At 40.1% G+C, this 11,739-nt stretch overlaps 1 protein-coding gene across 1 annotated transcript; it reads right to left on the bottom strand.

Moving 5' to 3' along the window:
• Window positions 1–2,855: 2,855 nt before the first annotated feature.
• LOC125234712 (protein C1orf43 homolog) lies at window positions 2,856–10,385 on the bottom strand. Its single transcript, XM_048141075.1, has 5 exons — window positions 10,159–10,385; window positions 6,780–6,933; window positions 5,240–5,459; window positions 4,837–4,975; window positions 2,856–3,169 (listed from the first exon to the last, which is right to left on the bottom strand). The coding sequence occupies exons 1-5, from the start codon at window positions 10,327–10,329 to the stop codon at window positions 3,065–3,067; spliced, it is 789 nt and encodes a 262-aa protein (XP_047997032.1). The 5' UTR covers window positions 10,330–10,385; the 3' UTR covers window positions 2,856–3,064.
• Window positions 10,386–11,739: the final 1,354 nt, after the last annotated feature.

The following is an 11,739-nucleotide window of genomic DNA, read 5'->3' as shown; positions in this document are numbered from 1 at the left end:
TTTTGGAATAAGGGATAATTATGATAAGGATAAGATAAAATATAAAAATAAATAATTACAAGAAGTACATTTTTGATTTTTTATTTTAAATAGTCTTGAATATGAGGAACATAATTTTATAGCTCTATTTACAAATATATTTACAATGCAAGCATTTCCTACCTCATATAATTGTTACCACATTTTATTTCAGTTTATTATTATTTACATCCCCTGTGTAGTGAGGGATTAAATATGTTACCACACCCTTTCCTGCCGTGGGTGTCGTAGAAGTCGACTGTGGGATAGGGATTCCATGTGGTGGGGGCAATGACTAAATGTCATCAGTTCTTTTCTATCAACCCCATAATTGCTAAAAGTGGCACCAAAACTTGAGTACATAGTTTCATGTGCTCTACCTAACCCTTTTGGGAATACGGGCGTGAGTTTATAAAAAAAAAAAAAAAAAATTGTTTATTTCGGACCAATTAAAAATCCATAGAACTTGTTAGTATAGACTTAATATCTAGGTTGTTAGTTACTTAATATCCTAAGAGTAGTTTTACAACTATATTTTAAAATTAAATTAACTAGACTAAACTAAACTAACTAAACATGTATGCGACATGCCCTACTTATTCCTCCCAATCACAACATCGACCCAGTATTTAGTTAGCGGGCAGTCGAGTCGCTCTGCCAACGTATGTATGTATTGTATAAATTATGGTAGTTTTTCTACTTGAGATAAAATAAATTAAATATTTACCAAAATTATTTAATTTGTTCTACACACATACATACAATCACGCCTGTGTCCCATGAAGGGGTAGGCAGAGCACATGAACTACTCAGGTTTCAGTGCCACTCTTGGCAAATAAGGGGTTGAAAGAAAACGAAACTGTGGCATTGCAGTGACAGGTTGCCAGCCTCTCGCCTACGCCACAATTTAACCCATATCCCACAGTCGCCTTCTAATTAATTTGTTCTAATTTCTAATATTTTAAATAAATAAATATTATAGAGAACTTACACAGATTGACTGAGGCCCACGGTAAGCTCAAGTAGGGTTGTGTTGTGGGTACTCAGACAACGATATATATAATATATAAATACTTATATACATAGAAAACATCCATGTGCTCATCACACAAATAAATGCCCTTACCGGGATTCGAACCCGGGACCGCGGCGTAGCAGGCAGGGTCACTACCGACTGCGCCAGACCGGTCGTCAAAATCATAATAGGTATATGTTGAATTATTGATGCCCAACAACCCAAGAGGGTTTGCCCTACTGAACCCTGAAAAAATCCTAGTCTGTCTACTTATTCATTATATTAAAATTATATTAAAGACTAACTACCATACACCCATACCTATTAAAACAATCGATGTCATAGTAAGACCGTTTTCATACATTAAGCCATTTTTCAAACATTTAAATATACGGATGTACTCACGTTAATATGTGAGTGTGTTTAGTAAAACTTCCCACTTTCTCGGTGACCATTAAGGCGAGATTTACTTGTATCTTTATATGAATTAACTGACAAAGCGGCTTTATAGCAATCGACCAAGTGGGTCGTTTTCCGTGCACACTCACATATATCGCGTTTGACATGTTTCATCAAACATGAGTGCTCGCAGTGGCTACTCTCCCAGCACACGCCATTTTTAACCGACTTCAAAAAAGGAGGAGGTTCTCAATTCGACTGAATGTTTTTTTTTTTTTTTATGTATGTTCCTCGATATCTCCGAGAATTGTGGACCGATTTTCAAAATTTTTTTTTTGATCGAACGGGTATAACCCCGAGATGGTCCCATTGGCACCAAGTCAGGGTCTGATGATGGGATCCTGGAGAAATCGAGGGAACTCTTCAAATGTTATAGGCACATGTAATGTTTTAGTGTATTTTTCAAAGGTAAACCAGTATTTACGCCTGATGGTAATAATTTTATGTGGCTGAGCTGATGATGGAAGGTCAACTCTTCAATGGTTAGGAGTTAAAGGATAATTCTTTCACTAGTGTACATGTATTCGGACTGATACATATAATATCAATAGGAACCACTAAAAATCAACAAATAAATAAACTTTTTTAACAAAAAATAAAACCGCCTTCAAAAATAAGCGCGTTACAAAACACGGAGAAACTAAAAAGCAAAAAATAATAAACCTTTGAATTCAGATTTCTTATCGTATTGCAATAATCTAAACATCCAAATTATAAACAAATCAATTATTTTTGGAGTCGGTGCCAGCCTGCGTATGGTTGTGTGGGGCAAACAGGCAATAGCAAGGCGACGAACAAGTCTGGTACCGACTGCAAAAATAATTGATTTGTTTATAATTTGGATGTTTACATTATTGCAATACGATAAGAAATCTGAATTCAAAGGTTTATTATTTTTTGCTTTTTAGTTTCTCCGTGTTTTGTAACGCGCTTATTTTTGAAGGCGGTTTTTTATTTCTGGAGAAACGCACAGTATAATAAAGAGTATCATATGCAGTATGGCCCCTCCCGCTTCCCGCTGAAAGTGCCGCCCACCCGCTCTCGGTTACCTCACAGTTACCGCCTGTACCACGCTACTAGTCGTATTTCATACAAGCATGGTACTCGTTCGCCTACAGGAGCAGGTACTGTGTGCGTAGGAACGCGCCTCTTTCATACATTTGATCGCCAGTGTCCGAGGTGTGGTTGAGCTGTCAAAAACAGGGTGTATACTCGTCTCCCTTTGATCAAAGAGGATCGAGTATTATAGAGTTACTGTCAAAGTAAAATGTGTAATCACAGTGCATAGACTGCCATCTCCTGACACAGGCTTAAAACTTTTGAACCTCAGTTTTGACAATTTGGCCCATATTCTTAGCTTGATATGTGTTAAAATGTCAAATATTAATATTAGCGCCATCTAGCTGAGCGTACCCCAAAGGTGTAACGCCATCTAGCCCACCGTACCTTTTTCTGTATGGTACTGAGGTACGTTTTTTTCTTAGACTTGATCTGTTTATACGGAGTTATGTCTTTGCCTTTGATGAAAGTTGGTAAATAGTGAGCGCGTTATAAAGTCCAGCTGGCGTGGCCTCATACGGCCGTTTCATCGGCGGGCGCGGGAGCGGGCGCGGGCGCGAGATTCTTCACCGGGACGCGGATCAAGTCTTCTTCTACCTTTGTATCCGCTGGCAAGTTCTGAAAAGATACATTTGATTTACTTATTTAGCTCACATAGTACGCAACCAACGCCCTGGTATCCTAGCGGTAAGTACGTGAGACTTTCGTTCCGGCGACCCCGGGTTCGAATCCCAGCTCGCACCAATGAGTTTCTCAGAACTTATGTGCGAAATGTCATTTGATATTCACCAGTCGCTTTTCGGTGAAGGAAAACATCATGAGGAAACCGGACTAATTCCAATAAGATCTAGTTACCCTTCGGGTTGGAAGGTCAGATGGCAATCGCTTTCGTAAAACTAGTGCCTACGCCAAATCTTGGGATTAGTTGTCAAAGCGGACCCCAGGCTCCCATGAGCCGTGGCAAATGCCGGGATAACGCAAGGAGGATGATGAGTAAGTACAACCAACCGTACAGAATATAAACTTCCAACAAAATCAAAGTTTGATAGCGGTTTATTGTACGAATCGTATGTATATCATACCTCTAGAGCGGTGTATCTTACATCTACAGCAGTGTATACCTCTAGCGCCATACGTTTAGTGTGTTGTATATACCTCTACAACAGTGTATTATACCTCTAGATACTAGTTAGTGTTGTTATCAAAGTACCCACAACACAACACAAGCCTTGTTGAACTTACCGTGGGACTAAGTCGATCTGGTTTAGTGGTCTGTTATACAGCATATCTCTGGAGCGGTGTACTAGTTGTTGAGCTGCTTGGGTGCGGCCTGGCGTCTTGGCTCAGAAAGACGCGCGCGGCGCACGGGGCTACGGCGCGGCGACGAGCAACACGCGCCTCTACCCACGCTTTTTCTACCTCTACAATATTGTATCATACCTCTAGAGCGGTGTTTCCTTCCTCCAGAGTGGTGTACTGGTTGTTGAGCTGCCTCTGTGCGGCATTGCGTCTCGGTTCGAGCAGGCGCCGTGTGGCGCACGGGGCTACAGCGCGGCGACGAGCGACAAGCGCCGCTACCTACGCTTTTTCTACCTCTACAATAGTGTATCAACCTCTATAGCGGTGTATCCTACCTCTAGAGCGGTGTATCATACCTCTAGCGCGGTGTACTAGTTGTTGAGCTTTCTCGGCGGGCTTTGGCGTTGCGGCTCAAGTGAATCATACCTCTACAGCGGTGTATCATACCTATAAAGCGGTGTACTAGTTGTGGAGCTGCCTCGGCGCGGCCGTGCGCTATGACTCGAGTGTATCTAGAGCAGTGTGTTACCTCTAGAGCGGTGTATCATACCTCTAGAGCGGTGTATCGTACCTCTAGAGCGGTGTACTAGTTGTTGGACTATCTTGGCTGGCCTTGGCGTTCCGGCTCAAGTGAATCATACCTCTAGAGCAGTGTGTTACCTCTAAAGCGGTGTTTCCTACCTCTAGAGCGGTGTACTGGCTGTTGAGCTGCTTGGGTGCGGCCTGGCGTCTCGGCTCGAGCAGGCGCGCGCGGCGCACTGGGCTACGACGCGGCGACGAGCGACACGCACCGCAACCCACGCTTTTTCTACCTCTACAATAGTGTATCAACCTCTATAGCGGTGTATCATCCTTCTTGCGCGGTGTATTGGTTGTTAAGCTGTCTTGGCGCAGTCGTGCGCCGCGGTTCGAGTGTACCATACCTCCAGACCGGTGTATTATACCTTTAGAGTGGTGTATCCTACTTCTATAGCGGTGTTTTTTACCTCTAGAGCGGTGTACTGGTTGTTAAGCTGCCTGGGCGCGGCCTGGCGTTTCGGCTCGAGCAGGCGCGCGCGGCGCACGGGGCTGCAGCGCGGCGACGAGCGACACGCGCCCGTGCCCACGCTTTTCAGGAGGCGGGCACTGGTAATAACAAATTACTTAAGAATAAGAAAGCATTCCACAAATTGAACATTTACACAAATACATTAAATATAAGATAAACCATTTGCACGCATGTCAAAAAGAACAGGCTTAACCATTTTATTACAAATTGACTGTGCAGCGCCGATTTTCAGTCCATCCCCTTACTTACAATACATAGTAAATTCAATGGGGTTTTTAAAGACTTTCATCTAACGTTTCACCAGTTTCACGTCTAAACAATAGAATGAAAATGATACTAACGCATCAAGCAACTTGAGCAGCAGCCGAGAGTACGCCCTGTACTCATCATCCCCAAACTCCCCGGGGTGATGGCGGGCAAATTCGTACGTATCGCAGAACTGGTGCACCAACTTCTGCCCGCGGCCGTCCAACGGGGCCGCTAGCGAGGACAGAAGGAAGCCCCGGAGAGACTCGCGGGGATGCCGCCGGAGGCAGGGGTCTTGACGGGCTATCTCCTCCTCTGAAAATTATGCAACAAGTTATTAAACAAAATTAAAGATTGATGAGCTCTTGCGATCAGTTACTTCTACATAGATTACAGTTACACAAACAAATATCTGAATATCTTTTAAAAAAAAAAAAAAGAAACTGAATATGATATTGTATTTTTAATTTGTTTCTGTGTGTCGATACAAAGTATACAAACTGAACACGCCTGTACGAGGCCACAGGCCACCCAATGTGCGGGGTGCATTTATACAATTCCCATTCATATGCTTTTATGAACTTGCTCACAGTGCAAAGCACAAGAGAAACAGATAATGATCCATGCAAACAACACTGCTAAAGCTTATTGATATAACACAATTTGCACTCATCATTTTAGAACTAAACGGGACCATGAACATATGTATAAATATACGTGTATACGTGATTAAGTCCCGTTTAGTGCTAAAATTACGACTGCTAAAGCTTGTTTTCTTTTTTATTTTGTTGGGGAAATGCTTTTACACAGTCCATGGGAACCAGGGGCAATGACAGGCTTGCTTGAACCTTGCCTGAATTCAATTACACCTGTATCAAAGTCTAAGAAAAAAACTTACCTCAGTACATACAGAAAAAGGTATGGTGGCCTAGATGGCATAATTCATTTATTTGCATAAGATAGTGTGCATGCAGGTTTACATATTTTTATATAAAAGTATCAACTACCTCGTCACAAAGTGACATGCAAATGATGATCTTAATCTATATATACAAGTCATTTTTTCAGTTCACCAATTAGAGTAATATGATATGGCATTACACCTTTGGGGTATGCTCAGCTAGATGGAGCTAATATTAATATTTGACATTTTAAAACATATCAAGCTAAGAATACGGGCCAAATTGTCAAAACTCAAAAGTTTCAAGCCTGTGTCAAGAGATTTATTCAAAGCACTGTACAATTCAGTTTAGATATTATTAGGTGATTAACAAAAGAAACAAACATATATAAAATACGATCACCTTTCGTCCATCACCTCAGAATACCGCAGACACATTTGATACACAATCATCCATCTACTTGCAAACACATCACATTCTGGAGCCCATGACAGAAACGAGTTCAACTGATTTAGAGCCCGCACAGCTGGTGAATTTCGATGCGCTACAGTTCGTGTAATTAGGGCTGCTAAAAGGTTGTGCTTTCGCGGTCTTAATAGATTTTTGGGCACAAATGGAACAGAGAGAGATGGCAGTATATACACTGTGATTAGTGATTACACATTTCACTTTGACAGTAACTCACTATAACACTAGATCCTCTTTGACCTGTATGAATCATTCATGACTTTACCTAATGTTTTGACATCATCCACGGCTTTGAATCGGTAGTGGTATGGCTGTTGGGGCTCCAGGATGTAGTGGGAGGGCTCCGAACTGATCAGCCGGGGCTCATGCATGATGCGGGGGACGGCTTCTATGCGACGCTCGATCTCCTTCTTCAAACACTAAAAAAGAACATTATAATATGATAACATATAGTTCTTGGCAGCGCCGGCCCGCGCACTTGATCAGGGTAGAGCGAGATACAGTTTTGGCGCCCCCTTGTTTAAACCTTTTTGGGGTCCAAACCCAAAGCGCCATTGTTATAGATTTGCTTTGTCCGTCTGACACCTCACAAACATTTAATTAATTAAAATAGCTATATTAACGCGAGCGAAGCGAGCGCGAAATTTTTTCCTATAATTGATGGGGGGGTCTACATCAGCCCCTGTCTTTCATAGGTACACGTACCTATGCGAGGCTAAAGCTTTCCTGCGAAACTGATAACAGTCGGAATTGAGCTTCATTTCAGGGCCAATGCAAGACATGGGAGACAAAAGCAAATCGCGGCAAAGGCCAACTTGGACAGACATTGGAAATTCGAGATGTTCGACTTCAACTGCAAAACTGCAGAGCTTGGAATTAAATAGGTTAATTATGCTCTCATGTTGTACAAAATACAAATACAAAATACAAAATCATTTATTCAGCAAATAGGCCACGGGGGCACTTTTACATGTCAACATTACAGAGTATTCATTAAAGTTAAACAAATGAAATTAATAGAAATATTAACTAAAAATATTAATCATAAGCAAAGTAGCTATACACTGATATAGAATTAGAGATGTATAAAGTCTCTAAATGTCATATTATTACTAACTATAATCAATACATAAAGAAAGTGCAAACAAATACAAAGATAAAAGAAATCTATAATACTTCAATAGTTGTAAAAGACGGAATATTACAAGTAAAAATATTATACTTAATCAAATAATCCATGGAGATGTATAGCGTCTCCAAGAGTCAAATTTTATAAAATTAAAATATTTAAAAGTAAAAACCTTTGTCAAATAATACAAAAAAAATACAGAAAATGAACAGCTAAATTACACATTTCAAGAGATGTACAAGTCTCTAGTTGTCAATCATTAAAGAACAAATCAAGTTTACAAAAAAGGGCCAATCAAGGTTACAAATTAAGTTTAAAAATATAATCAAAATCTCAGAGATGTATAAGGTCTCTAAGTGTCCAAAAAACTAACATTAACTTAATCAAACGACAACAAGGTCATTAAAGTAAGGAATCTATTTTAAAATAAAATATAATCAAAATCTCAGAGATGTATAAAGTCTCTAAGTGTCCAAAAGCTAAAATTAACTAAATTAAACGACAACGTGATGGTCTCTAGTGTCATCCTTAAGACATTACTTACTTAAGTTTAATTCTTACAAGAACCGAATGTAGTGTCTCGCAATCCGCTCAAAAGTAAAGTTAAATAATCTAACAAAACATGTGGCCCAGGTAAGCTTGAACAGACCAGTCTCCACAAACAGCACCCGTTCACGAGTATGACGCATATCTCAGCCATCGCCTCCCTCAACCTCCATTCGGGAAGGTGGCGACCCGATCAACACGCCACCGTAAGCAAAGACTTTTAAGCGAGCATGACATGTTCAAGCTAACAGCAAATTGACAAAAGAAAAATCGACACAGTGAAACACGACATTAAGCTTGTAGGTGACATTAAAGAGGGCAACAATGCCTAGTATAGCTATACATAACTAATTACATGCTCAACGTGACTTAGAGATGTAAAGGTCTCTAAGGGTCAGTGTACTATCATACTTTAAATAAATTTTATATTACTACGCTATATAATGAAAACAAAAATCTTAGAGGTGTATAAGGTCTCTAAGCGTCCTACTAACATAACTAATGATACAATACAATCACATGAGAAAAATTACGCTGTGTCATTTTTACTGGATACTAGTACGGTTGTATTACAAACTTCTGCTACCATAATCAAGCTACTGGCTTAAAGGCATTTTTATCATCTATAAAATCATTTACCGTATAGTAAGCTTTACCTAGCAAACAGCGCTTAACATGTGAACTTGTTCGGCCTTTGGCATATTTTGGGGAATTTAGACTTCAGTGTGCTTACGTTCCCGACTTCTAGGCCTTTTATCTCGTCATCAGTTTAATTTTATAACACTAACGCCGTGGCTTGTGTGGGCGACGGTCGCGCGACCGTCGCCGTCGCGTCTCATACTTCCATGTCGATAAGGTTTGATTTCGTATGCGTCGCATCGCCGTCGCACGATCATCGCGCGACCGTCGCCCACGCAAGCCACGGCGTTAGAGTTAATTAGGCCACAGTAACTCGGTAGTCAGCGTCGGGATGCCATAATGGGCATCGGTGGTTTGCCATGTGTCGGTTTCCTAGTGATTAAAAGTTCGTTCATCATCACGCTTACGCTCCTTTGATTCATACTAAATTGCGCGTCTCTGAGACTTTTTGCGCCTCTGGCTTTAAGAGGGACTCCGCTTTGGATTGTCGGTCATGTCATTTGGATAGCGACGTAACTTTGTCTTTGTCGCTCGGCCTCGCAACAATGTGGTTCGTCAAGAGCTATTAGATTCATCTTTCACGACGCCCTAGCAACAGCTCTCACCTTATGAATGTTGTACATTTTGGCATTGTGGTGCAACTTTTCAGATAATCAGAATCACAAATCTAGACTTTAAACAACTAAATAAAATTCGATCCTGGGTCCTCTCACCAATTTAGGCTATGTGTGCGCCCACGTAATGACGATTTTGGCGCCCCCCTTACCATTCGGCGCCTAGAGCGGCCGCTCCACTCGCTCTACCCTTAATCCGGCCCTGGTTCTTGGGATAATAATCTGCATACTAGAGTGTTTCAGTAATTTAAAAGGACTTCATAGTATTTATTTACTGTAGACCCAATTAATAGTACATTGTGCAACAAGGAGAGGAAGTTGAATATTACTAACAAGAGTAAGTTAAATCGCAACGGCTTTATAGACTCGAGTTAGTCATTTCATACTTCCAGAGTTACACACAATGTTTTTCATCACACTCGCAATGTAAAAAATATGTAAATAGATGTAAAAAAGTTAAGTACGGTACAAGAAATTTCATTATTCCCTGAACGATTTTTCTACAACTCACGCTCCGCCTGCGTGCAATTCCTAAAATCATATGCCTATTAAGGACTTATATTATATTACTTAAAATTATATTACCTAAATAATTACCTATTTTAATACCAAATTTCAACACTATATTATAAATTATTTCAACACCATAAGGTTTTTATTAGAAAAACGAGGAAGATATGAGGATACAGTAGTTGAAAGACAGCTATTTGATTTACCTTTTTAGCATCAGTACCAATAGGAACGTGAGGTCCTCTCCGAGACCTCAACGCAAATCTCGTAATTTGTCGTTTTGCGAATATGAACAAAATGATAACTGTCAGCACACCACCGCTTATTATAAATATTATGTGCAAGCTTGTGAAATCACTCCTCCCCTGCGAAGTCATGGTAGTGTCTTAGAAAATTTAAACAATTAAAATTGGATAATCCTAAACATAACAAGTAGTGCAATGTATTGATATGACAGTGACATTGACGTTTACTGTAACAAACTAGAAACATTATTTCTTCATATAGTTAAACAATAAATTTTATTAAACAGTTGACCTTACTACAAACATCATAAGGTTTGTATTAGGTTTTCTTATGTATATGATAAGTAACGACATTTGCTTCTTGTTGAATGGATTACAGTGGCGTTTTTCCAATATACTCAAATTAATGCAAGCACCGAAACATGGTTTTGGAAAGTTTTACCTTTTAAATATTATATAAAACATTCAAGAAAAGAGCGTTCCTATTTCAAAAGCCGGCACCGCACTTTTAACTACTCTGGAATTTCAGGTGTCCTTGGGAAAAAATAAATATTTTTTTAGCCCACACCTCTGTGGGTGCATACGGCAGACATGACCTGCCCAGTCCCATTTCAGCTTGGCGGTCTTTATTCCAACATCTGTAATGCGTGTTTGAGAACGCGATTATTCCATACAATTATGACGACTTGTTTTTTTTTTATGTACAGCTTTTAGTTATAGTGGGTAGGTGCCTACAGATATAATGCACAATGGTTTCCCATCGTATTTTTTCGGTTCACGTTCGTATTTGTCGTGCTAGCTCGGCCAAAGTACTTCTTGTACTGTGCCTGACTGAAATATCATGACACGTTCGTTCCGTGAGTTTCCGTGATATAGGAAAAACATTTCGCACTACATGTACCTACTATGTAGCATATACTATTATCACTAAATATTACGATATTGCTCTTTATTATATTATGCACATACTGCAGATTCGTTATTATACGTTTAGCTAACCTACAAAAAGTGGTTAGGTCAATAGAAAACTTTCCAAACTAGCAAAACAACCGTATTATTTAGAAATAAAACAATGGGCAGTAAGCATTTAAGACTGTCTTTCTTAGTAACTAATTATTTATTCATCGTATATCATACATTGGTTGAACCAGAGACAGGTATATGATTAGGATTGTCAATTTCCAAACTACAATGACGATTGACTTGTCACGATTACAAATGGCGCCACGACTTAATCGTTGCGTTGTCCCGGCATTTTACCGTGGCTCATAAGAGCGTGCTGAAGTTCGCTTTCGCTTGAGCAACTACTGCCAGTATTTGATGTAGATACTAGTTTTACGAAAGTGACATTTGACCTTCCAATTAGGAAAAATACAAATATATGGTCTTATCAAAATTAGAACACAGGACCATCAGCTTAGTAGGCAGAGTCAGTACCAAGTTGGTAGTACCAACTAGGCCAGACCGGTCGTCAAACCATCTGGACTGATCCGGTGACCGGTCGGTTATGGGCAGTCTTTCATTTTAACTGGTCACTGGCCG

This window comes from Leguminivora glycinivorella, chromosome 16 (genome assembly GCF_023078275.1).
Source record: "Leguminivora glycinivorella isolate SPB_JAAS2020 chromosome 16, LegGlyc_1.1, whole genome shotgun sequence".
Taxonomy (NCBI): domain Eukaryota; kingdom Metazoa; phylum Arthropoda; class Insecta; order Lepidoptera; family Tortricidae; genus Leguminivora; species Leguminivora glycinivorella.
The sequence above is the reverse complement of the archived record's forward strand: the minus strand, read 5'-3'. Positions and strand labels throughout refer to the sequence as shown.